We start from the raw sequence: 27,301 nt of genomic DNA on the forward strand, positions 1-27,301 counted from the left end.
CCAGGGATCACAACCTGAGCTGAAGGCAGACACCCAATGACTGAGCTACCCAGGTGCCCCAAATTCTACCAAACACTTAAAGAGGAGTTAATACCTATTCTCAAACTATTCCAAAAAACAGAAGAGGAAGGAAAGCTTCCAAATTCATCCTATGAGGCCAACATAACCCTGATACCAAAACCAGATAAAGACACTATAAAAAGAGAACTATAGACCAGTAACTCTGATGAACATAAATGCATAAATCCTCAACAAAATACTAGCAAACCAGATCCAACAATAAATTTTTAAAAGTCATTCACCACAATCAAGTGGGATTTATTCCAGGTTTAATATTTGCAAGTCAATCAACATGATACATCACATTAATAAGAAAAAGGATAAGAACCATATGATCATTTCAATAGACACAGAAAAAGCATTTGACAAAGTACAACATTGATTTGTGATAAAAACTCTCAGCAAGGTAAGTTTAGAGGGAACATACCTCAATATAATAAAGGCCATAATCATACTTGATGGTGAAAAACTGAGAGCTTTTCCCCTAAGGTCAGGAACAAGACAAGGATGTCCACTCTCACTATTTTTATTCAACATAGTACTGGAAGTGCTAGCCACAGCAATCAGACAAGAAAAAGTAGTAAAAGGTATCCAAATTGATAAGGAAGAAGTAAAACTTTCACTACTTGCAGATGACATGATACTATATATAAAAAACCCTAAAGACCAAAAAACTACTAGAACTGATAAATGAATTCAGTAAGGTCACAGGATACAAAATCGATTTACAGAAATCTGTTGCATTTTTATACACTAATAATGAAGTAGCAGATGGGTGCCTGATGGCTCAGTCAGTAAGGCAACCAACACTTGGTTTTGGCTCAGGCAGGATCTCAGGGTCCTGAGATTGGGCCTCCCGTCAGGCTTTATGTCAGCATGGAGTCTGCTTGTCCCTCTCTCTCCCTCTCTGCTTCTCCCCATGCAATCTTCTGTCTCTCAAATCAATAAATTAAATCTTCAAAAAAAATGACGTAGCAAAAAGAGAAATTAAGAAAACAATTCTACTTACAATTATACCAAAAATAGTAAAATACCTGGGAATGCACTTAACCAAAAAGGCCAACGACCTGTACTGTGAAAACTATAAAACGTCGATAAAAGAAATTGAGGACAACACAAACAAATGGAAAGATATTCGTGCTCATGGATTGGAAGAACCAATATTGTTAAAATGTCCATACCACCCAAAGCAATTTACAGATTTAGTGCAATTCCTATCAAAATAGCACCAACATTTTTCACAGAACTAGAATAAACAACCCTAAAATTTGTATGGAATTACAAAAGACCCTGAATAGACAAAGCAATCTTGAAAAAGAATAACAAAACTGAAGATATCATAATCCTAGATTTGAAGATATACTATAAAACTGTAGTAATCAAAACAGTATGGTACTGGCACAAAAGAGGACATACAGAGAGCCCAGAAATAAACCCACAATTATATGGTCAGTTAATCTTTGACAAAGGAGGCAAGAATATGCAATGAGAAAAAGTCTCCTCAACAAATGCTCATGCTCGCTCTCTCCCTCTCTCTCGTGCTTGCTCTCAAATAAATAAATAAAATCTTTAAAGAAAATTAAAAATAGAATTACCATATGATCTAGAAATTCCACCACTGGGTATTTACCCAAGAAAATGAAAACACTTATTTTAAAAGTGTCTATTACAGGGGCGCCTGGGTGGCTCAGTCGTTAAGCGTCTGCCTTTGGCTCAGGTTGTGATCTCAGGGTCCTGGGATCGAGCCCCGCACCGGGCTGCCTGCTCAGCGGGAAGCCTGCTTCTCCCTCACCCACTCCCCCTGCTTGTGTTCCCTCTCTCAATGTGTCTCTGTCAAATAAATAAATAAAATCTTAAAAAAAAGTGTCTATTAGATTATACAATACAATTCAATGCATTACTTAGTGCTCATCAAGATAAATGTACTCTTTTTTTTTTTTTAAGATTTTATTTATTTATTTGACAGACAGAGACATAGTGAGAGAGGGAACACAAGCAGGGGGAGTGGGAGAGGGAGAAGCAGGCTTCCCGCAGAGGAAGGAGCCCGAAGTGGGGCTCGATCCCAGGACCCCAGGATCATGACCTGAGCTGAAGGCAGCCGCTTAACCAACTGAGCCACCCAGGCGCCCCTAAAATAAAAATTTTAAAAATTTCATAATCCTGCAGGTAAAGAATTCCCTCTCTCCCAACCTGGCTATGAAGGTAACAAATCTCTGTTTTTGTCCATCATCATGTTTTATGAATAAAAAAGCTTATACATACTCCTCTCCCATCTCCAATTTTCTTGAGGAGGAGCTTGCCCTGACATGTATACAAAGCTTGCCTTGCTAACTCAAAGTGTGGTCTGTGGGCCAGCAAAATCACTTGGGAGCTTCTTTAAAACGTGGAATCTTGGCCCCATCCCAAGCCTACTAAACCTAAATTTTCATTTTAATGAGATCTCAAGACACTTTGTATGCACATTACAGTTTGAAAAGCACTACTCTAGAGAAGAAACAATTTACATAAATAATTTATAATATATACAGAAGTACAGTGAGAATATATATTAAATGGCAAAACGTTTTCAATGAATCAGTAGCTCTGGGGAATATAAAGTTTCACCAAATAATTAGAAAATGACCTTGGAGATCTTACATGCTATACTTTATAGAGATTAATAATGAAAACAATGCTTACTCACATGAAAATATGTGACGGATATATATGTTGATACATGTTTTCCAATTATGGAAAATATTTAAAGCTCAATACTCTAGAAATCTACACTTGTTAAACCCTAAGATTTTTCTCCTGACATGAGTCAATCAAATTTTATTTTGAGAAACTACAATTTAGCTTAACTTCATTTAGTTGTAAATAAGCCCTTTTTAATGAAACCTACAGATCGATTCATAAAATGAATATATTGTCCTTTATGCATCAAATATGCTCTGTGCACATTTTTAAATTCAGAGTTATAAATACCAACTGATCCTTTCAAACAATGTTGCCTGCTTTCACCCAGAGCCAAAGGTACATAACTGTAAGAAGACCCGCTTTAGGTTGTTACTAAACAGGAAATCTAAATTTTACATAATTTGGAATTCCTATATTTAAATTAAAATATGAACATGCTTCATAGCCTCAGAATTCCTAAAGCATTAAACAGAATGATGAGGTCACATTGTAATGACTGCTCTCAGGAGGAGCTGAAATCCCCTGCCCCACCTTCTCTTGCTTACTTTCTTCCAATCCAAATAAACAGGCCCACAAGGATACCAAGTATCTTCATCTTTTCTGGGAGAGATAATTAAACAATTTTAAAAAGTCTCTGATGTAATTTCAATGTTCGCCTACCAGCAGGAGAGTTAGAGGAAGCTCTAACTTCCTTTTCAGTGAAAAGTTAAATGACCTACAGGAGGACAAACCTGCAATCTGACCTTAATAGCATTGTATTCTGAGGTCAGGTAAATTTTAAATGTTGTTACATGATTAAACTGAGTATCAAACAATAATTTTTAGCCATTTATCACAAAAACACTAAAGTTTAATTAAACTTACAATTCAATTAGTCCACTCCAGTATCCTCCTAATGCCACAGTGAACACAGCAATTACAAAAATAACCACCATAGTATAGTCAAAGTTAGGCCACGATGGAGAATACATTTTCACAGTAATGTTATCTCCAAGAGTCTGAAAGATAAAATAACAAAAAACCAGAATTAGTTTTCTTTCTCTTCTAGTGGATGGTAGCAATATTCCAATTTCACTCTGAAACTGATACTATAGAGTCAAGAACACCAGAATCATTGTTGGCAACATGATATATTCTCTTGTCAGAATTATGAGGCTATGCTTTGGTTTATTAAATCTTGAAAGTTCGGTGTTTCACATAGTCACACACTGTTCAGGGATTTAAGGGTAAGATAAATGATATAACACAGAGACTGTTAAAGAAGTCAAAACAAATAAATATCCTTTCTAAAGTCAGGGCTTGGAAACACCTTGTGCTCACTGAGAGGGGAACTCTTCTCAAAGACATGATAGGACTTTATAGCTTCTCGTTAGCAAATGGAGCATAAATAATTTAAATTAAATATCAGTGGTTAAAACTAAAGAATTGTATTACGTATAAACTTTGTATAGTATGTAATTACTATTTTACCTGCTTCATATCTATAAAGTCTTTGCGGCTTATAAATGCAATCAGTATTTTCACATCATAAAATTCAGATTTGTTTCCTGAGGGAGGAAACTAAAAGAAAAAAAAAACATATAATGGCAACTTATGAGCTACTAATATATTTACAGAATAAAACACAAATTATTCCTTTAAATGTAAGTATTATATCTTTTTTAAAATTATAAAACCAAGTTTCCTATGTTCTTTCTTGATATTATAGTAAGAGTTCTCAAACTGGAATCTTTTAGCATAAACTTAAACTGACTTACATACAGGTATACATATGTGTGTGTGTGCATGTGTATTACACTGAAGTTTAATTAAACTTAAACACTCACACACTTTCCTAACAAACTCTTATTCACTTTAGAAACAGAAAAGAAATTACAAAGTTTCCAATTAAATGCTTATCACAGCGAGAATGTTTATTTATTTTTAAGTTTTTATTACTATTATTTTTTTTAAGTAGGCTCCACGCCCAGCATGGAGCCCAACATGCGGCTTGAATTCACAACGCTGACATCAAGACCTGAGCTGAGATCAAGAGTCAGATGCTTAACTGACTGAGCCACCCAGGCACCCCCAGAATGTTTATTTTAAAAGAACCCTACTATCAGATTATTCGAAGCTTAGCCCCTAAACTACACACCAAAAAGGTAGTTCAATACTTGTGAAACATGATATATATCATGAGCTCAAAAGTTAGTACTAAGTTTTAAAACTTACTAGGACACTGTTATTGGCAACCAACAATGCTTCAGCACCTCCTTTTTGTGCAATTCTGGCTTTTTCAAGAATATGGCAGGTCCCCCACTGTACTACAACTGCTTTGTTCTTTATTCCATCAGGTGGAATATCAGAAAGGTTGCATAGTGGTGTGGTAGTCAGATTCATCAAACTGATGGAAGTCTGGAAAGAAGAAATGTCTTTAACATAATAAACATCGTAATTCACAAAAATGCACTCCGTGACAAAGTATCAATATTGGTTTAATACCAGGTTCTTTTAAATTAGAAATGGTTTATGACAACCAGGCTTTCAGGTAAGTATTTTAAAATTCCCTAACTTGTTTTTCCCACAAGAGAAAAATACTTAAGTCAAAACAATAAAATAGTTATTGTTTATTGATCATTATATATTACAACTAGTTCACACACTAAAACATAATAATCACTCATTCTCACCTTTCAATAATTTTATGTTTATAAATAAATGGTAACTGTGATTTACTTACTGCATTTTCTAGGGTATTTGGAAGAGCTGTCCAATGAGGGTTATATAGCATGCAGTAGTCCTTAGATGGTAAAGGTTTGCCATTTCCAGACGCGTGCAGGATTGCTTCCTGAGCAGCTGTCTAGGACACGAATAATAATTTTCACACTGGTAATGATTTGGTTTGCCAATAACTAAGGATTTTAATAATGCTATTTATAAATAGGTTTGGCTACACTTCCTTAAGAGGGAAGGTCTTCCAATGAATTTATTTCTTCTTGTTTGAGGAAATATTAAAATCATACACATTCACCCAGAACACATTCTTTTAAGGAAAATAAGTTACTTTCTTACGGGGACACAATTATGGCCCTTAGGGCCATATCCCACAGAAGACTGTTGCTATGCGCTAACTTTAATACTTCCTTCACACCCTGAAACTTTCCTTCCCAATCTCTTATGAGTTATTACTTCATTGTTTATGTAGCGTAAAAGAAAATACACTTGAAATCCCTCATCTCGTCCACTCTCACATTGTTATTTAACAATAACACATTGTTATTTAAAATTGTACCATAAGTCCTAGTCTCAGCAATCAGACAAAAAAGAAATAAAAAGCATCCAAATTGGCAAAGAAGTCAAACTTTCACTATTCGCAGATGACACGATACTCTATGTAGAAAACCTAAAAGACTCCACCAAAAAATTGCTAGAACTGATACACGAATTCAGTAAAGTCACAAGATACAAAATTAATGCACAGATATCTGTTGCTTTTTTTTTTTTAAGATTTTATTTACTTAGAGAGAACACAAGCAGGGGGAGTGGCAGGCAGAGGGAGAAGGAGAGGGAGAAGGGGGCTCCCCGCTGAGCAAGGAATCCGATGCAGGACTCAATCCCAGGACCCTGGGATCATGACCTGAGCCGAAGGCAGACACCTAACCAACTGAGCCACTCAGGTGCCCCATCTGTTGTCTTTCTATACACCAATAATGAAGCAGCAGAAAGAGAAATCAAGGAATCGATCTCATTTACAGTTACACCAAAAACCATAAGATACCTAGGAATAAACCTAACCAAAGAGGTAAAAGATCTGTATGCTGCAAACTATATGAAATAAATTGAAGGGGACACAAAGATATGGAAAAACATTCCATGCTCATGGGTTGGAAGAACAAATACTGTTAAAATGTCTATACTATCTAATGAGGAATTCTTAATCTCAGGAAAGAAACTGAGTGTTACTGGAGTGGTTGGGGGTGGGAGGGATGGGGTGGCTGGGTGATAGACATTGGGGAGGGTATGTGCTACGGTGAGCACTGTGAATTGTGCAAGACTGTTGAATCACAGTTCTGTACTTCTGAAACAAATAACGCAACATATTTTAAGAAAAAAGAAAAAGAAGAAGATAACAGGAGAGGAAGAAAAGGGGAGTATGTCAGAGGGGGAGACGAACCATGAGAGATGATGGACTCTGAAAAACAAACTGAGGGTTCTAGAGGGGAGGGGGGTAGGGGGATGGGTTAGCCTGGTGATGGGTATTGAGGAGGGCACGTTCTGCATGGAGCACTGGGTGTTATGAACAAACAATGAATCATGGAACACTGCACCAAAAACTAATGATGTAATATATGGTGATTAACATAACAATAAAAAAATAAAAAAAAATGTCTATACTATCTAAAGCAATATACAGAATCAGTATAATCCCTACCAAAATACCACCAGCGTTTTTCACAGAGCTAGAACAAACAATCCTAAAATTTGTATGGAACCACAAAAGATCCTGAATAGCCAAAGCAATCTTGAAAAAGAAAAGCAAAGCTGAATGCATCACAATTCTGGACTTCAAGCTCTATTACAAAGCCACAGTCAAAAATACAGTAATGGTACGGCCACAAAAACAGACACACAGATAATGGAACAAAACAGAAAACCCAGAAATGGACCCACAACTATACGGTCAACTGATCTTCAACAAAGCACGAAAGAGGGGCACCTGGGTGGCTCAGTGGGTTAAGCATCTGCCTTCAGCTTGGGTCATGATCTCAGGGTCTTGGAATTGAGCCCCACGTGGCATAGGGCTCCCTGCTCAGCGGGGAGTCTGGTTCTCCCTCTGCCCCTCCCCCTACTTGTGCTCGCTCTCTAATATATAAGTAAAATCTTTAAAAAAAAGGCAGGAAAGAATAGCCAATGGAAAAAAGACAGTCTCTTCAACAAATGATGTTGGGAAAACTGGACAGCAACATGCAGAATGAAACTGGACCACTTTCTTACACCATACACAAAAATAAATTAAAAATGGATAAAAGATCTAAATGTGAGACAAGAAACCCATCAAAATTCTAGAGGAGAACACAAACAGCAGCCTCTTTGACATTAGCCATAGCAACTTCTTACTAGATACATTTCCGGAGGCAAGGGAAACAAAAGCAAAAAGGAACTATTAGGACCTCACCAGGGGGTGCCTGGCTCGTCAGTCGGTAGAGCATGCAACTTTTGATCTCTCGGTTGAGTTGGAGCCCCACTATGGGTGTAGAGATTAGTTAAAAATGAAATCTTAAAAAAAAAAAAAGGACTTCATCAAGATAAAAAGTTTCGGTACAGCGAAGGAAAAACAAAATGAAAAGGCACCCTACTGAATGGGAGAAGATATTTGCAAATGACATATCTGATAAAGGGTCAGTACCTAAAACCTATAAAGAACTTAATTAAAACTCAACACCCAAAAAACAAATAATCCAATTAGGAAATGGGAAGAAGACATCCAGATGGCTAACAGACACATGAAAAGATGCTCAACACCTCTCATCATCAGGGAAATACAAATCAAAACTACAATGAAATACCATCTCATACCAGTCAGAATGGCTAAAATCAAAAACACAGGAAACAAAAGATGTTGGCGAGAATGTGGAGAAAGGGGAACCCTCTTACACTGTTGGTTGGGAATGCAAACTCATTCAGCCACTCTGAAAAACAGTATGGAGGTTCCCCAAAAAGTTAAAAATAGAGCTACCCTATGACCCAGCAATTGCACTACTAAGTATTTACCCAAAGGACATAAAAATACTGATTCAAAGGGACACATGCACCCTGATGTCTATAGCAGCATTATCAACAATAGCCAAATTATAGAAAGAGCCCTAATGTCCATCGACTGCTGAATGGATAAAGATGATGTGGACTATATACAATGGAATATTACTCAGCCATCAAAAATAATGAAATCTTGCCATTTCAATGATGTGGATGGAGCTATACTGTATTATGCTAAGCAAAATCAGTCAGTCAGAAAAAGACAAATACCATAAGATTGCGCTCACATGTAAAAATTTAAGAAACAAAATAAACATTTTTTTAAAGATTTTATTTATTTATTTGACAGAGACACAGAGAGAGAGGGAACACAAGCAGGGGGAGTGGCAGGTAGTGGGAGAAGCAGGCTTCCCACCGAGCAGGGAGCCTGACGCAGGGCTCGATCCCAGGACCCTGGGATCATGACCTGAGCCGAAGGCAGACGCTTAACGACTGAGCCACCCAGGCGCCCCTCAAATGAACAAAATTTAAAAAAAAAAAGAAAAACAAAACATTTTTTTTTTAAGACTTTATTTGACAGAGAGAGACACAGCGAGAGCAGGAACACAAGCAGGGAGAGTGGGAGAGGGAGAAGCAGGCTTCCCGCTGAGCAGGGAGCCCGATGAGGGGCTCGATCCCAGGATACTGGGATCATGACCTGAGCCGAAGGCAGACGCTTAATGACTGAGCCACCCAGGCGCCCCCCCCCCCCCCCGCAAAAAGACTAAATACAGAGAACTGGTGGTTGTCAAGGGTAGGGGGATGGGTGAAATAAAGGGGAGTAAGAGTATACTTATTTTGATGAGCACTGAGCAGTGTAGAGAAATGTTGAATAATTATATACTTGAAACTAATATAACATTGTTAATGACACAATTAAAAAAAAGAAATGCACGAAGAAAAATGTATAAGGATAGTCACAATATCATGTTACAGAAAAAATAAAGTCAACAACTTTCACTAATAAGGAGCCCATTACATTATGATATGCATAGTACACAGCTATTAAAAAGAACTAGATCCATCTGTAGGAACAGATGTCCACAGTGAGAAAAGCAAGTTCCAGAGAGGTATTTATAGTGTAGCCCTATTTTTTGTTTTAGGTAAGCTCCATGCCAATGTGGGGCCTGAACTCACCACCCAGAGACCAACAGTCACATGCTCCACTGACTTAGGCAACCCAATGTAACCTGATTTTTATTAAAAAAAAAAAAAAAGTGACCCCCCCCCCCAAGTTCCCTATGTGTATCTGTACATTTATGTGAGCTTGAAGATGTGGAGAGAGACACACCAGCTATTTAAAAAAAAGAGAGAAAGATGGGGTGCCTGAGTGGCTCAGTCATTAAGCATCTGCCTTCGGCTCAGGTCATGGTCCCAGGGTCCTGGGATCGAGCCCCACATCGGGCTCCCTGCTCGGCCGGAAGCCTGCTTCTCCCTCTCCCACTCCCCCTGCTTGTGTTCCCTCTCTCGCTGTGTCTCTCTCTGTCAAATAAATAAATAAAATCTTTAAAAAAAAAGAGAGAGAAAGAGAAACAAAGGCAAAGGTGGATAGTGTGAAAAGACTGGAGAAACTAAAAAGGAAAAACATTCAAACAAAACAGAAAGGTGTAAAGTCCCTCTCCTCTTATCCTGGTTCTCAGTCACACTCTTACTTAGGAGTTTCTGTCATATCTTTCCAGACACTATCCACATATATTTAATATATATGAATATATATACATATACATGAATACAGGGATACGTATCTCAAATATGTATAGTTTTACACATGAGGTCAAACTATACTGCTCTGTAGCTTTTCTATACATTTCTAAATTTACATATTAGATTTTCCATACTGACACATATACACTACTTTCTTTTACACAATATATAATATTCAGTGTTACTTTTAAAATTACAAAAACAAAGAGATTTTTAAAAAGCTTAAATGTTCAAGGAAGTACAAAGATACTCAAAAAGGGAAGATTTATTGCTATAAAGGGATTATAATCTTCCCTACAATGGAAGAAAATTCAGCACTGATAAAAGCAAAACTCATTGATACTGGAATTACGAAGGCAAAACATAAATTTTAATGGAAGATTAGTATAAAAAAGTAGAAACCATACACAACTGTAGAATAGTTAGTATTCAATGTGAAACATGCCACAAATTTCATGAGCAAACTACCATACCTAAACAATTTCAGCATTTCCACTACATTTTAAAATATCTTAGTAAATTTCTTATGGAGATTGTATAGCTTCAAAAATTTAGTTTATTAACAATAGATATCATGAGCTTTGGAGTTAGAGACCTGGGACAGAATGGCGGTTTCACCATATACTGCCCATGTTCCAAGTCATTTAACCTGTTTTAAGCTTCAACATCCTCAGCTTTGACAGAGTTGTCATGAAGATTAAGTTAGGTAATGCAATTATCTGTATGTATTAAGCTCTTAGTAAATGGTAGCCATTACCATTAATTATTAATAAGACATCTAGCAACCTGCCAAGTACTTGTGTCATGCACAAGAAATGAGATGATAATTGGTTGCTTAGGGTTTGGTGGGATATGGGGATATGAGGTGATAGTTAAAGGATGTGGGTTTCTTTCTTTACCCATGTACCCTCTGCCACACGCATGTACAGCCTCCCCCATTATCAACATCTGCCCCAGAAGGGTACACCTGTTACAATAAGTGAACATACACTGATCATTACTACCCTCAGCCCATAGTTTATATTTAGGATTCACTCTTGGTGTTATACATTCTATACATTCTGACATGTATCCACCATCACAGCAGCCTGTGGAATAAGGAATAGTTTCACTGCTGTAAATATCCTGTGTTCCACCTATTTGCTTCTTTCTGAGGTGATATAAGTGTTTTAAAATGGACGTGTTAATGGTTGCACAGATCTGTGAATACACTAAAAGCCACTGCATTGTACACTTCAAATAGGTAAACTGCATACTATGCAAATTATATCTCAATAAACCTGCCTTCCCCCAAAGAAACACTACACAAGAAATTACAGTCTTACTAGGAAGATTAAAAACAAACCTGAAATAATCAGAAACGGAATGTGATTAAAGTCAGAGTCTCTAATAAAAACTTTGGTAGTTCTTACGGTGTTAGAAATGCAAATTCTTGGGCCCTATTCCAGATCTACTGAATCAGAAACCCCCAGGCAGTTTATTTTTACAAGCCCTTCTGGAGATTGTGTTACTTGTTAGAATTTGAGAACCACAGCGACAGGAACAGAGCTTCTCAAGATTTATCGTGCATACAAATCACGTAGCAATCATATTAAAATGCAGATTTTGACTCAATAGGTCTGGGTGGAGTGTGAGATTCTGCATTTTTAACTAGCTCCCAGGTGATGCTGATGCTGCTGGTATATGGACCACACCTTGAGTAAAAAGGCTCTAAGAGAACAGAGTAGTGGAAACCGCATTACTGTGGGTCAATTAGTAGGGAAGCATAAAGAAAAAGGCTTGAAACTCAGTGTCCCTTCAAGCATTACAAACATCAAATTAGGTGAGGCTTATGGTCTGCCCACATGCCAGCCTTAGATCATTTGACAAAGATCATTTGATGGAAGGGCAGGATATCTTCCTTCACATCTTCGAAGTTAGAGATACGCAAAACAACTGAATTCACAGTTGGTTAACTGTGGTCTGGTCTTCCATGACTTTAGTCAACCTTTAAAAATTATGTTTGCATTTTCAGTCAGTAATGAAAATATTCTCTTAGTAAAAAGCTTAGTATCAAGGGCTTAAAGGGATTTAGGGATAATACTCTAGGCCCTTCATTTCATACCTCTAACAGGTCCAAAATGATCAAAATGAAGTGGTCTCAGGGGCCAAGATTAAAACTGAGCTCTCCAAAACCTAGACCAGCCGTCTTTCAATTCTATCATTTCAAATTCCTTCCTGCAGTTTCATCCCCAAGCAACTCTTAGTGCCCAACCAGCACCCTCCAGTTTTATACTGGTTGCATGCATCTCCGCATTAGCTGTTCACTCCCTCTTCTGCGATACTGGTATGGGTCTCCTACCACCACTCATATTCCTCTAATACCCACTTAGTTCCTCCCACATCATTTCCCTATACTCTTCTAAATACCCCCAATTCTAGGTCTCTAGAGCTTCATGGAATTTCTTTTCCAAGGACGTCTCCTTACTGCTCGCCCCACCTCTTCCCTCTTCACGCCAGGTCCTACAAGTATGGACTGTGGTATCAAGCTTTCTCCAGGACCATCAAATCAGCAGTTTTATACCAGTGCCTTCATATTCACATCTTACTTGATCCTTGATCCTCACACACAAGATAAACAAGTTGACTAGTCCATGGTATGAAGTAGTACTTCCTTTTGTGCCTCCAATTTACCTCCATAAAACTTCATGGGATGTCTGTTGCTCACACACAGTTCCCAATTTACTTTATCTAGATCACTTGACTTCAATCATATTCCCTATCATCTTCTTTTCAAACCCAAAATATTGGTGTGTAAGTCTATCTTAATGTTACAGTTACCTATTCCTTTGCTCACTTTTCTCCTAAACAGCTTTCGGTATGACAGGTGTCAAATGAATACCAAATGTCTAAAAAAGGAACAACTGCAACGATGTATATTATACTCCCATACCTGCACATGTACTATCTCCCCATTTTCTCAGACCAGCCAGACCATAAACAAAGGGACATGTACAGGAGCTTTACTTTGTCAGTATACTTACAGGGAGTCAGCCTTGCACTGACCTTCATGTTCCTGTCTCTTGGGAGTCCATCCATGCTGGACACACTCATCTTCCTGGACATTTGAATTCCAGGCTTCTGTTCCAACAGCCTCCTGATGCTGACTCACCAAGCCCAATGTTAACCTAGTGACAACAGGCCTGCTCTACTTCTGTCCAACCTAATAGCACAGTTCAAGGATTCCTCTTTCACCCTGGTTCACAGGTTTGGTTTGTCTACCCTTCTTTCTTCTTCAAATGGTATCTTCTAGCAGATTTCTTTTCCAAATCTGAGTCTTCACATATTCCTTTTGAAAACAACAATTCTCTAGCTAAAAATGTATCTACCATACTATCCCCTACCCTGTATCCATGCCACCCTTTGTGTCTGTCAGAACTCTGTATCTTGGCCCATTTTCACCTGATCAAGTAGAACTCTGAACAACGCAATGTTAACCTTTTCCCATGTGTGTATTTAATTCCCTTCAACAGCCTCAACAGATTCGTCAAGCATGGTTCTTCTTTTTTCCTGGAGATTATGCTCAATACTCTGTACAGCAATTTCTTACCCATTATTATAGATCAGTGCTTCTTGAACTTTAACGTTCTTGTTAAAATGCAGATTCTGATCCAGCAGCTCTTAGGTGGAGCTTATGATCATGCATTTGGAACAGGCTTCCAGGTAATGCTCTGATACTGGTCCACAGAGTACATGGTTATAGACTTCATCATGAATAGTGGTGAAACTCAAAAGTCTTCTAGACATTACCGGGGTCCTCCTAGGAATTTTCTCAAGAGGTGAGTCACACTGTACCTGCAGTCTGCTGGTATAGCCAATATTCATATTTTTGGCCAGTAGCTCCATTCACCCAGGAGTTCCTTCAAAACTCTTCAGTATATGCATCCCTGGGTCCCCGCTTCCCCCACCCCCTCCACAGTCTGTCAATTAAACCAGGTTCATGTTATTTGTATTGTTATCCATTAGATATACAACATCCTTCAGTTTCAAGGGGCAATATACGAATTTGACTGTGATTCTCTCTCCAATTAACCCCCTGGCAATCTTTCTTCATAAAATCTACAGGTTAAATTATTTGTGTTTTTAAACACCAAATACAAGAGCTGGGGCTTATGGGTAAATTTTGTTAATAAACAGAATTTATCCATAATGAAAACTAGCAATTAAAAAGACACTATATTCCTAAACCGGAAGATATAAAGTTGCAATGTAATCACTGAATGGTAAGTACAACAGCAGCAATAGTCACCTTCCCCAGCACCCTTACATCATAGCAATGTAGAAGGTATCCCTGTCTTTATAAACATCTTTCTCTTTACACAGCTACACAGTTAATAGCAATACAGTAAGAGTACAAAGGGGCCTCTACAGCAAAGACAGAGCTGGGGTTGTGTGTTGTGAATGACATTCCAAAGTTAGGCGTAAGTTAACTTTCTGATCATTCACTATTATATATTTTCTATGCCTGTTTCCTCCCTAATAAGTTATATAATCAACAACCTGCATTGTTTCTACTCCTATCTCCAGGATTCAAGGTTTATAGAAATGATGCACTGAAAGTGACTAGACCCAGACCCATAAAGATTAAGTGTAATCTTAACTACTTAATTAGTGGCTCAGCGGGGGCTAAGGCATCAAACAGGTATTTACAGGGAATCAGAGGAGTCTGTGGGCCATGGGAAAAGTCGAGCCAGCATTATCCTTGCGCTTAGAGAATCTGGGGATATGTATCATACAAGCGAAGAGGTATTAGGGTGTGGGGAGGAGACATTCATTTATTCAGTATTCTGCAGTCTATGAGACCCTAGGGGAGACAGCAGAGAATGAGTCTGGTAGAGTTTCCCCTTCATGGGGCTCCTATTTTACTAGTTACCTAGATCTACCCTTCTTCTTGGTTTTCCCTAAGTAATCTCTCAACTGTTACAGAATTTATGATTTATACTAGAATTCACAAATTCAAATGACTACAAGGCCAGGCAATATAAATGCATAAAAAGTTGATATAAGATCACAATGCATAGTGATGTTTGGCAAATTCTGACCTAGAAACAATGAAATTTTTAACAAAATTTTAGCATCTTGGAGTAAGGATCTATACCTGGAGACTTTATGGCCTAGAGTTTTGTAAATAGACCCAATTTCAGGTGATTTTTAACCAAAAAGTTATCAAATATATAACATACATGACTTCTATCTTTAAACCCTTCTCTTATGAATAAATAAATTCACAAATTTATCCAATTTGTCTTCTGACGTATTCTCGATTCACAAGAAAACATTATTGTACAACTTAGTGGAAAAATAGCAAGGAATGTCTAGAAACCCTGGGTTCTAGTCCTCTTTTTCATGCCTTTCTGTATGATCTAGGACAAGTCATAATCTTCTTGAACCTTCTCAGGATTATTTTGAGAGGAGATATAGGTTACATTTTGGGAAGGAGATATAGCACAGCCATCAGTGACTGATAAAGCAGACTATGGGATGCAGAATCCTCAGAGGTAGGCTAGAGAAGGTTAAAAAAAAAAAAAAAAACCCCGAAGAATCTAAAAGTTAAGGAAGGAATGTGACAAAACCAGCATGTCTAATATTGGGCTGTTGTAACAATATACCACAGACTGGGTGGCTTAAACAACAGGAAATTTTTTTCTCAATAGTCTGGAACACAGAAGTTCAAGATCAAGGTGCCAGCACACTTGTCCTTACTGATTTCTGGTAAGGGATTTTTCCTAGCTTGTAGATGGCTGCTTTCTCACTGTGTCTTCACAGGGTTGGGAAAGAGAACAAGGCAACAATCCCATCATAAGGACCCCATGCTGGTGACCTCATCTAAACCTAATTATCTCCCAAAGGCCAATCTCCAAATACCGTCACACTGGGGGTTAGGGCTTCAACCTAAGAATTTGAGGGCACACAATTCAGTCCACAGCATTTTGCCCCTGGGCCCCCAAATTCATTTCCTTCTCACACACAAAATACACTCATTTCATCCCAACAGCCCCCAAAAGCTTATGAAGTTATTCCAGCATCAATTCTTTTTTTTTTTAATATTTTATTTATTTGACAAAGAGAGACAGTGAGAGGGGGCACACAAGCAGGGGGAGTGGGAGAGGGAGAAGCAGGCTTCCCGCCGAGCAGGGAGCCCAATGTGGGGCCCGATCCCAAGACCCTGGGACCATGACCTGAGCCAAAGGCAGACACTTAATGACTGAGCCACCCAGGCGCCCCCAGCATCAATTCTAAAGTCCAAAGTTTCATCCAGTATCATCTAAGTCAAATATGGGTGAAACTCAAGTTACAGTTCATTCTGAGGCAAAATTCCTCTCCAGCTATGAACCTGAGGAACCAGATTAAGTTATATGCTTCCAAAATACAATGGCAGGACAGGCACAGGGTAGACATTTGCATTCCAAAAGAGAGGGGCGCCTGCGTGGCTCAGTTGGTTAAGCATCCGACTCTTGATTTCCACTCAGGTCACGATCTCAGGGTCCTGAGACTGAAGATCAAAGAGTTGGGCTCTGGGGCACCTGGGTGGTTCAGCCATTAAGCGTCTGCCTTCGGCTCAGGTCATGATCCCAAGGTCCTTGGATCTAGCCCTGCATCGGACTCCCTGCTCTGCAGGAGGCCTGCTTCTCTCTCTCCCACTCCCCCTGCTTGTGTTCCCTCTTTCACTGTGTCTCTCTCTGTCAAATAAATAAAATCTTAAAAAAAAAAAAAAAAAAGAGTTGGGCTCTGTGCTAGGCATGGAGCCTGCTTAAGATTCTCTCTCTCTCTCTCCCCCTCTTCTGTCCTTCGCCCCCCCACCTTAAAAAAAAAGGGGGGGTGGAATCAGAAGGAAGTTAAGTGGTGACAGGACCCAAGCAAGTCTAAAACCTAGCAAAACAAATTCCATTAGGTCTTAAGGATCAAGAATAATCCTTTTTGGTTCAATGTCCCATCTTCTAGGCCCACTGGAAGTCAAGCCCACTGAGTCCCCCAAGGCTCCTAGCAGACGCATAAGGCCTGCTGAAACTGAGGCAGTGGCCTGATCATCTCTGATTTGCCTCTGGGGTCATTTCTCCTCCTTCTTGATGAATAATCCATGTTCACAGCCACACAGCTCCATTATCCCACCTGTCAAATCCAAGAAGTCCAACAGCCTTTTTTCATTTTGCCACATCTCTGTCCCCTACAGTTCAAACTGGCAGTATTTCTGCTAGAAAATCCTGTAAACTCTTTATCAGATGGTTTTCCAGCCACACACTTAATGTTCTTTTCAGAACAAGCTTCCTCAGTTTTTGCAATATGGAGAGGCTAAGAATTTTCCAAATCTTCAAATTCTAGTTCTTTTTTCCTTAACAATTCTATCTTTAATTCTTCTCTCTCCATTTACACTTTAAGCAGTCAGGAGGATTCACACTGCTCCATCACCACTTTGCTTAGAAATCGCCTCAGCTAAGTATCTAATTGCATTGCTCACAATTCTTCCTTCTACAAAACACTACATCACAGTTCAGCCAAGTTTTTTGCCATTTTATAATAAGGATTGCCCTTCCTTCAGTTTCTAATAATATGTTCCTCATTTCTGAGACTTCACCAGAATTGTCCTTAATGTCCATATTTCTGGCATGCACCTCAAGCTGCTTCTGGCCTCTACCCAGTTACAAAGCTGCTACCACATGTTTAGGTATTAGCTATTGCAGCACTGCACTCCTGGTACCCAAATCTGCCTTAGTCAGCTTGGGCTGCCACAACAAAATACCAAACAGTGGTTAGCTTAAAACAGAAATTTATTTTCTCACAGTTCTAGAAACTAGAAGTCCAAGATAAAGGTACCAGCATGGTTGGTTTCTGGTAAGAGTTTTCTTTTTGGCTTGTAGATAGACACTTTCTCACTGTGTCATCACATGGTGGGGGGGAGGGGGCGCGGGTATTAGGGGAGAGAAAACAAGCTCTTTGGTGTCTTTTCTTATAAGGCACCAATCCATCACAAGGGATCTTTCCTCTGACCTCTCTAAACCTACTTATCTCCTAGAGGCCCTCTTTCCAAACACTAACACTGGGGGTCAGGGCTTCAACATATGATTTTGGGGAGACACAATTCAGTCTACAACACAGTAGCTCAGCATGGCCCTGATAGCTTGGGTAGCAGAACATACCTTCTTTCCCCAAAGGGATGAGAGAGGAGCGCAAAAGAGAAGGAATTAAAGAAGATTCTTTGAGTTGGTGTAGTATACCAAAGGAATGCAGATTTCAGCAAGAGATTTCTCTGCTGGGGATCCTGATTATCACTTCACTGTAATAAGTTCAAGATGTGGCTACGTAACACGTCAAATTCTTTGAAGTAAAGAAAACATGAACAGAACTTTGGTAAAAACATTATGGGAAAGATTCAGGATTCTCCAGAGAACTTTGAAGCAATTTTAGAAAACCGATCCAGGCTAAACTTTACTCATTTTCTTTGAAACATAATTCTTTGACTGGGTCCAAACACTACTATGAAATAAAGGCCTAGCGGTCATGGCGAGGGATGGGGGCTGGACTGGGGAAGGACTGTGAGATGGAATCATGGCAGGGCCAAGAGAGAACTAACCACCTGGTTTCTAGACTTAAATGTTTAATGGGCTTAGAAATCAAGACAGCCAGATGTACTGTAGCTTGAGTTTAATAGGTCACGCTGACGTGAGGGGGACAAGATGAAGAGGGTAGGCTACGTGATGCTGAAGGGCCTTTCCAATACTCAATCCTCTTCCTGTTCTACAAAGATGTGGCAGTGGTTTCTGGAGACTATTTGCTGCTTCTAGATGAGGATACTGGCCTTGTCCTTACATAACTAAAGGGAAAGCTGGTAGCAGCGCCAGCTTTAAGAGCCCAGAAAGGAGAAAGAAATGATTAAACTGCCATCATTCATTCAAATGAACACAGGCCACCTAGAGCTGTAAGATTAAGGAAGAAGAATAAGCAAGGGCTTCAGGGAGAAAAATGGTAAAAAGACAAGAAAAAAAAAAATCCAAAAGACTTCAGATAGTGCTGGAGGAAAGGAAGTAGGTATCCAGTAAGTAAGCAGAAAGGAGAGAGAGTGCTCCTGCTGAGGAAAGGTGCACCAGCTTTGAGGTCCTCAGAAAAGGAAAGAGATCATTTCAGGATGGGTCAAGAAGAAAACAAACCCCTGAGAAATCAACAACAGGAAATCAGTAAGAGTGGTTGGCACTGAAAATGATCTTTACAACTCAAAAAGATCTTGTCACTCTATTCATGCTCATTGGCACAGTGCCTAGCATATAATAGATGCACACTAAGTATCTGCAGAGGAAAAAAATGTTAGAGTCCCACAACAGCCCTGAGAAGATCCTCCCAAAAATCAGTACAGTGAGATACAATAAAATATAAACATGCAATATAAAAAGAATAAAATCTACACTGTGGGAGATATGGGCTAGCTACAATTTAGAACAGGGACGACCTTTAGATTTGTGAAGCCCCTGAAATCCCACTCTGCTCACATTTTTTAGCAAGGCGGTTCAGAGCTTTTGATTATAATTTCAATGTGAGTTATCAGCAGTTGATATATTAAATTAATTACTGTGCTGGCAAAAAATTAGTGGGAATGTGATATATAGGATATATTCATATATCTATCTATCTTTCTAGGTTATAGTTTCATGTGTATTTACATACCACCTCAATTGTTATCCTTTAGACATACTGTAGTGGTAAACTACAGTTCAAAGATTAAGGCTAACACTGTGCCTTTGTTGTTCTCTTTATATTGTACTTCCCCGCCACCCCACAAAAGCAATTTTTAGATGCACTATCTCATTCATGTTCCTAATGCTGCCTAACAAAGTTAGGAGCACACCAAAGGCACTTATCCATTTTAGATTTTGATTTTGGTTTCTTAATAAATGTTAAAGACACTCATATTAAATATACTCAATAACAGTAAACCTTTAAATAGCAGAGAATGCAAAATATACTTTCAGAGAAGTTACATATCTAATGGAAAGAACCAGAGAGGCATACATACACCATATCAATTCCCCGGAGACAGAGCTCACAAGTTTCTGACCTCAAACTCCCTAAGTCAAATTTCCGAGAAATAAAAACTCAAACACCGAACACGGGGGTCCTAACCATTCGCTGAAGCTCCGTTTGCTTGATGTTGAATTTTTTAAAAAGATTTTATTTATTTACTTGAGAGTGAGCAAGAGAAAGAGCGAGAGGGAGCACAAGCCGGGGAAGAGGCTGAGGGAGAAAGCAGACTCCCCGCTCAGCAGGGAGCCCATCCTGAGATCAAGACCTGAGCTGAAGACAGACGCTCAACCGACTGAGCCACCCAGGTGCCCCATTGATGTTGAATTTTAAAATATTATTATTTTTCCTAATTATGAAAACACATCTGTGAACCCATTGTTACTGTTACTTAACCGACTCCCCTCCCCATTAAACTAGACGGAGAACTGAAAACCACAAAGATAATACACTTTGATGTGTCTTTTAAAAAATTATCATGTTATTACTATTACCCACACCCTCCCTCCCCACACACACACAAAGAATCGAATGCGCCCTACGGGGAAGCAGGAACTAGAGGAGGAAGCCAAAAAAAAAAAAAAAAAAAATCTGTATTCGAGCAATAAAGTGCAATCTTTGAACCGCTAAACATCCCGGGGACACGTGTAATTTTTTTCTTCTTCTGGAGAGTGAAAGAGATCAAAATGCTGTAAGAAAGGGTAGACGATAAAACTAAGGTCAATTTAAAATGCCCGGAACCGTGAAAAACTATAGAGAATCCTCAAGGTCAAAGTAGCAAGAGGGGCTCCGCATAAGAGCTTGCTCGGGGGTGGGTATTTCGAGGACTTCAAAAGACGGGAATGGGGGTGGGGTGGGAAGACAGGAGGAAAGGGGGCGAAGAAGGGGAGGCTGGAAAGAAATGGAGAAATGGGAAGAGGCAGGTCGCCAAGGCGCTGGCAAAGGAGTCGCCCGGGGGTGGGGAGGAGAAGGGGCTGGGAGCCCCGGCCCCGCCCCGGGGAGGCCCGAGCTCCCGGCCGTCCCCCTTACCAGCGGGAGCAGGAAGCCCCAGAGCAGGGCGGTCGCGGCCGTACGAAACGGCCGCTGCGGCCCCATCGAACTGCTGGGCGCCCGGCGGCGCGGCGCTTCTCGGCGGGCACAGGCTCCGGGTCCCGCCGCGGCGCTGCCTCCGTGGCCGGGCCGGACGGGCGCGGACGGCAGAGGTAGGCACGGGCGGCCGCTACTGTTGGGGCCGCCACTGCAGCGCCGACTTCCTCTTCCGGCTCCGCCCAGAGGACGCGGAAACCCCCGCGCGGGGCACGTGGAGTCTGGGTCCGCGCGCGCCGCGAGTCGGGCTGTTTCTCGGTGCTCTCCGGTCCCGGCGTTGGCAGGCGGAGGAATGTGGGTCTGGGCGTGTCTCTTTCTCTTTCCAGCTGCCTGACCCGAACTCTCCCCAGAGTCCGGGGAGGCGGGGAGGGACGCCCAAAGCAACTTTTTCCATACCCTCTTCCTCCTAGGAGTCACCGTGCGCCTGTTCTGTACTCCAGTACCGGGTGACCCGGGCGTCCGGGCCCAAACTCTGCGTGCGCTGAGCCTTAATTCATCTGCCCACCGGCAGGTTCCGGTCACTCACACGTATATCCCAAATACGTCCACTGGGTCCCAAACTGCTGCGACCTCTGTATCCAGATGTTTCTCTCCTCCAAACATCTGTTTAAGACTCCGGGAGGCCCATTATCCACATACCAGCCCTGATATAAATCAGATCATGTCACTCCCCATCGCACTTAGCACAAAATCAAAACTCTACTCTGGCCTACAAAGTTCATATAGTATGGTCCCTGTCTGCTCTGACCCCATCTTCACAACTTTCCCACGCTTTACATCCACATGGCCACCTTTGGTTCTTTTGTACTGGTAGTCCTCCCTCCTGGAATGTTTTTCTCAATACCGGTTCATTGGCATTCCCTGACATACCCATCGAAAGGAACCATCCAGTCGCTTTCATTACCACGTGGCTTATTTTAATTCTCTGTAAAGCACTTTTCACTCTCCTATTCTCTTGCTTATTTATGTGTTCATTTATCTGCGATGTCGCCTCCCACTTAATAGCAAGGAGTGTCTTTGCTTTGTTCACTGCCATATCCCTCATATCTACAATATCTGGCATAAAGTAGGTCCTCAAATATTTGTTGGATGAATATTTAATTCTAAACACTGAATAGGATGCTCTCCCTGCCATCCCACAGCTGAGTTTATTAGCAAGGGACACAGATGTGTGAGCAAACATAGTTCAGGATGAATAATGACTCTTTCGTTTGCACAAGATGCCACGGGAGTACCAAAGGAACATATAAAAGGGGTGGCCAGGAGAAATGCCAACCTAAGCTGAGTCTAGAAGGGTGAGTTAATTTTAGCCAGGCAATGGGCAGGGGAAGGGGGAGGCTTCCAGGAAGAGTGAACCATTAGTGTCAAAGCCAAAGGTGACCTTGGAGGAACTGTAAACTTGGGCTTGGCTGAAGTTATGAGTGGGGAAAGATGAAGTGAGAGAAGAGGACAGAGGCCAAATCACAAACAGATTAGGACATCCTACTTGGGACTTTAGGCTTCATCCAATTGTTGGTGGAAAACAGATTAATAATAATTAGAGCAGTGACAATTTTTTGGTTTAGAAAGCTCTCTGTGGTGGCAGGCGGGGTGGCAGTTGGATTGAAACAGGGCAAGAGTGGGAGCCAGGAAACCTGTTAGACAGCTGTGGTAACCTAACCCAGGCCAGGGATAGTAAGGGCCTGAACCGAGACAGTGGCAGAAGAAATGGGGAAGAAGAGATGGACCTGAAAGATTTGTAGTAGAATTTGGTAACTGAGAGGACATGGGAGATGAAGGAGAGAAGGAGAGGGATGATTGCTAAGATCCTGTCCTGGACCATTTATTGAGATGATCACCACAGGAGTTGGGGTTGACGGGAGAGGACACACAGAGAGAAATATTTTGGACATGTTTTGAAATTCTTGTAGGACATCCAAGTCAAATGTCTGCAGGTTGATGGCTTGGTAGGTTGGTGCTAAGGTTAGTGGTACAATGAGGCCACAACACAGGTCTCCTGCCTGTAGATCCTAGACTCTTTTTCACACTTTCTAGCTGCTGAGGGCAAGCAAGTTTCCTCTTTAGTAAAACAGCTGTGATGGACTAGATGACTTCATCTCTAAATATTCCCTCCTGCTCATAGTGGCACTTTGCCTAGTGAATCTCCAGCGTGGCTCCTGAGGCTGTCTGAGGATCTCTGGTTTTCCTGTCTACATGTATGCCCAGTTTTCCTTCTCAATTGGAGAAAATTTTGTGCTTGCAGCCAAAGAAACTGTGTTATAGGCCAGTTCCTTGTACACTCTCTCTTTGCCTGCTTTAGTTTTCTCAGCTGAAAAATATGGACAGTTAATACCTGTACTGCCTGCCTCACATGATTATTGTAAAAATTACCTGGTTTATAATGTGGGTAAAATTACTCTGAAAAAAAAATTTTTTTAAAGCAGGAGGAGAGGAAGAGAAGGAGAAAGAAAAGAATAATAGAAGGCTGTCTTATTGCTGTCATCCAAAGTATCAATATTGTCATAATTCCCCTGCCAGAAGGGTGTCTCTTTGGTCAAAGTCCCTATGTAGGATGAGGTGAAGGAAACTGGGAGAGTTAATGGAGGATTAAAAGATTCTTGTGTAATGACTTGACTACTGGAAAGGCTATTAACACTTATTTGGAGGATACTTCTGTGTATCCTCCACATGAATTTCCCTGTAAGTGTTAGGTATGGTAGAGAGTACCAGGATAAGTTTTAGTCAGTATTTTTCTTCCACAAATAAACTATGTATAAAAATCCAATTACAGGAGCACCTGGGTGGCTCAGTCGGTTGGGCATCTGCCTTCGGATTGGGTCATAATCCTGGGGTCCTTGGATCCAGCCCCACGTTGGGCTCCTTGCTCTGCAGGGAGCCTCCTCCTTCTCCCTCTCCCCCCTCCAACTCGTGCTCTCTCTCGCTCTAAAATAAATAAATAATCCAATTAACAGAAAACAAATATCATTAAAGATCATTTTTATTTCTAAATATACTTACTTAATGGAATTTTTTCCTATGATAAAATATAGAATGTTGTAGGTTGTTAGAATCTATGTTTTCTTCTAAGTGGTTTATAGTTTGTGGTCTTATGTTTTAAGTCTTTAAAGCATTTTGAGTTGATTTTTGTGCTTATCACTCTCTTAATGGGAATAATGATTACCATCTCAGTCTCAGTAATTATCTTGTCCACAGATTAAAAAGCTGCTTAGAGTTTCCTGGTATTGCTTTTATGTAAAGACTACCTGGCTTTGGTGAAATGCTTTCCTCCTCTAATACCTGTTTATGAGGCATTTCTCCTTGAGGAGAACATGTGACTTGAATGCTTCCTGGTTCACAAGAGGTGACTAGGAGCAGAGAGGCGAGCCAACAGCTATGGTTTCATCACTAGGTCTTCTGTTCGCCTGTTCACATATATTTATTACTGTTATTGACAGAATTCCTCCCCATTGGAGTTATGTCAATCAGTCAAACATAGTTGCCACTTCCTACATGAGAGGCGAATTTAAATTCAACTTGAATCTTAGGGAGTGCAGAAGAGTGTTCAGTAGTTGAAAATATTGGGAGAAAGAATTTCCTAATTCTCTTCACAGTTATGGAGCAGCATGTGACCTAAGGTGATAGACCAAAATTCAAGCTCTGGTCACTTCTCTTAGGAAATCTTTGTAAACTTGCAATAATGGAACTTCTTCCTCCTCTTCTCCTCCTCCTCCTTCTTCTTTAAAGATGTACTTATTTGAGAGAGAGGGAGAGAAAGAGACAGAGAAAGCAGCAGGGAGAGGCAGAGGGAGAGAGAGTCTGAAGCAGACTCTGCACTGAGCATGGAGCCCAATTCGGGGCTCCATTTCAAGACCCTGAGAGCAGGGCCCTGAGATCACGACCTGAGCTGAAACCAAGAATCAGATGCTTAACCAATTGCACCACCCAGGCACCCCAACAAGGGAACTTCCTGAATGCAACACCATGCAAAGTTTAGTAATAATGTCTTATAAACTATTATTATTATTTTAAAGCTCACATTTACACCTATTTTTTGCATACATTATCTAATTTAATTCATTTGAAGCAATTTTATGAGGTAAATTATTACTTTCATTTTGCAGATGAGGAAGTATATAGGTCAAATTATTCATATGAAATCCCCTACAAGATATGGTGCAGGAACTTAAACCCAATCAGATAGGATTCTGGAAAGATAGTGCAGTGGGGAGCATCCAGAGTCTGTAAATTGGATTCCCCTTTGTATAATTAAATGTTCGCTTAATTAAGAACTTTTGCCAATAATTAAGAAGCCTGTGTTGTCGTTTTGAATATTTTTAGGTTCAACTAAATTACTTCTGAAGTGTCTTCTAAAGCTTAAACAGGACTAGACTTTGAGGAACCACTGGATCTAATTTTTAAGAAAGTCAGTTCTTTTATTTTTAAAAAATTTTTAAAGATTTATTTAATTATTTGAAAGAGAGGAGAAAAAGAGAGAGAGAGACAGGTGGGGGCAGAGGGAGAGAGAGAGAAAGAATCTGAAGGAAACTCCCTGCTGAGCTTGGAGCCTGACACGGGGGGTTTGATCCCATGTCCCCGAGATCATGACCTGAGCCAAAACCAAGAGTCAGACGCTCAACCGACTGAGCCACCCAGGCGCCCCTAGTTCTTTTAATTTGCTTAGAAAAATCTGAAGGTCTCCTCATTGGTAATAAGGAGGAAGAAATTTAAGTAGCAGACTTAATATTAAGATGATTCTTTTGAGTCTTAAGATTATTAAGCCCAGAAATATATATATTTTAAAGTTATGTAACTTTTTGAACATTTTAAATTTACCGAGTTCCTGATAAAAATTTTTTTCCTTCCAGGTTATATTTTACACTAAAAATGAATAAAGATAACTTGATACGTATGTACAATAACATTATAGACTACTTATGAATTCTTTGAATAAGTTGTTTTATAAAAAATTTCCTGAAAGAAAGTGTATTGTAAGCTACAGTTATATTGTTCCTGGTGTTGGGGCATAACAAGAGGTGCTATTGTCTATATAAATCACTGTGACTTCGAGGCAGTGATTTTAATTTTTTTTAAAGATTTTTATTTATTTATTTGAGAGAGAGAGAGAATGAGAGGCAGAGAGCACAAGAGGGAAGAGGGTCAGAGGGAGAAGCAGACTCCCTGCTGAGCAGGGAGCCCGATGTGGGACTCGATCCTGGGACTCCAGGATCATGACCTGAGCCGAAGGCAGTTGCTTAACCAACTGAGCCACCCAGGCGCCGCAGTGGTTGATTTTAGATGTTGCTGGGAATGGCAAAGCCTAGCCCATTTCCAAGCTTCCCAGGCAGAGTGATTGAAATCACATGTTACTAAAATCCCTTTCTGCCTTCAGATGAATTAACTGACAATGGTTTTCTTGCTTGGGCACTACAGTATTTTCTCTTGGCATGTTGAGACTGCTCTGGGCTTTTGAAACCAAGTCACTTTATTTATAGGGGCTTCCAGATTAATAAACTATCACCTACAGCAAGTAAATGCAGTCAAATCTTTTTGATGCACAAGGATATTTGCAAGCTTCTAAGATGCCATTCATTATACAACAGAATAGTTTCCACATGACCTTTCTGGTTCTATTTTGTTATGAATCTATGCACTATTAGCTACTCAGGGGGACAGACTCAGGACTTTTGACTAACAGTATAATTCAGGAAACTATATTGAGCCTCTATTATGTGCCAGGTGAATAAGGAAAATTTACAGTTGTTAACCGGTGCTTTGCTTTCCCCAGTTCAATGCTGACAACAATTCATAAAAATAACATCTTAAGTCAACATTTTATGAATTGTCTGATTGGGAAGGAATGTTACATTCATAACAATGTGTAGGCTGACCCCCATGAATTCTTTGCTGAAAATATAAAGCATATAATTATGTTTTCTCATTAACAGAGCCTTGACAGTATTAAGCTTTC

At 40.1% G+C, this 27,301-nt stretch overlaps 1 protein-coding gene across 2 annotated transcripts in view; it reads right to left on the reverse strand.

Moving 5' to 3' along the window:
* The window catches only part of SPPL2A (signal peptide peptidase like 2A), a 155,977-nt gene that overhangs the window by 28,216 nt on the left and 100,460 nt on the right, over nt 1-27,301 (reverse strand). The window contains exons 1-5 of one of the 2 annotated variants that reach the window (XM_027570767.2): nt 21,298-21,535; nt 5,462-5,581; nt 4,954-5,136; nt 4,210-4,299; nt 3,604-3,737 (exon numbers count right to left, since the gene is read on the reverse strand). In XM_027570767.2, the coding sequence (XP_027426568.1) occupies nt 3,604-3,737; nt 4,210-4,299; nt 4,954-5,136; nt 5,462-5,581; nt 21,298-21,363 (593 nt within the window). In that variant the 5' untranslated portion in view covers nt 21,364-21,535. Of the gene's footprint in view, nt 1-3,603; nt 3,738-4,209; nt 4,300-4,953; nt 5,137-5,461; nt 5,582-21,297; nt 21,536-27,301 lie in introns of those variants that run through there. The other variant, XM_027570769.2, reaches the window with a different exon arrangement.

This window comes from Zalophus californianus, chromosome 6 (assembly GCF_009762305.2).
Source record: "Zalophus californianus isolate mZalCal1 chromosome 6, mZalCal1.pri.v2, whole genome shotgun sequence".
Lineage (NCBI taxonomy): Eukaryota > Metazoa > Chordata > Mammalia > Carnivora > Otariidae > Zalophus > Zalophus californianus.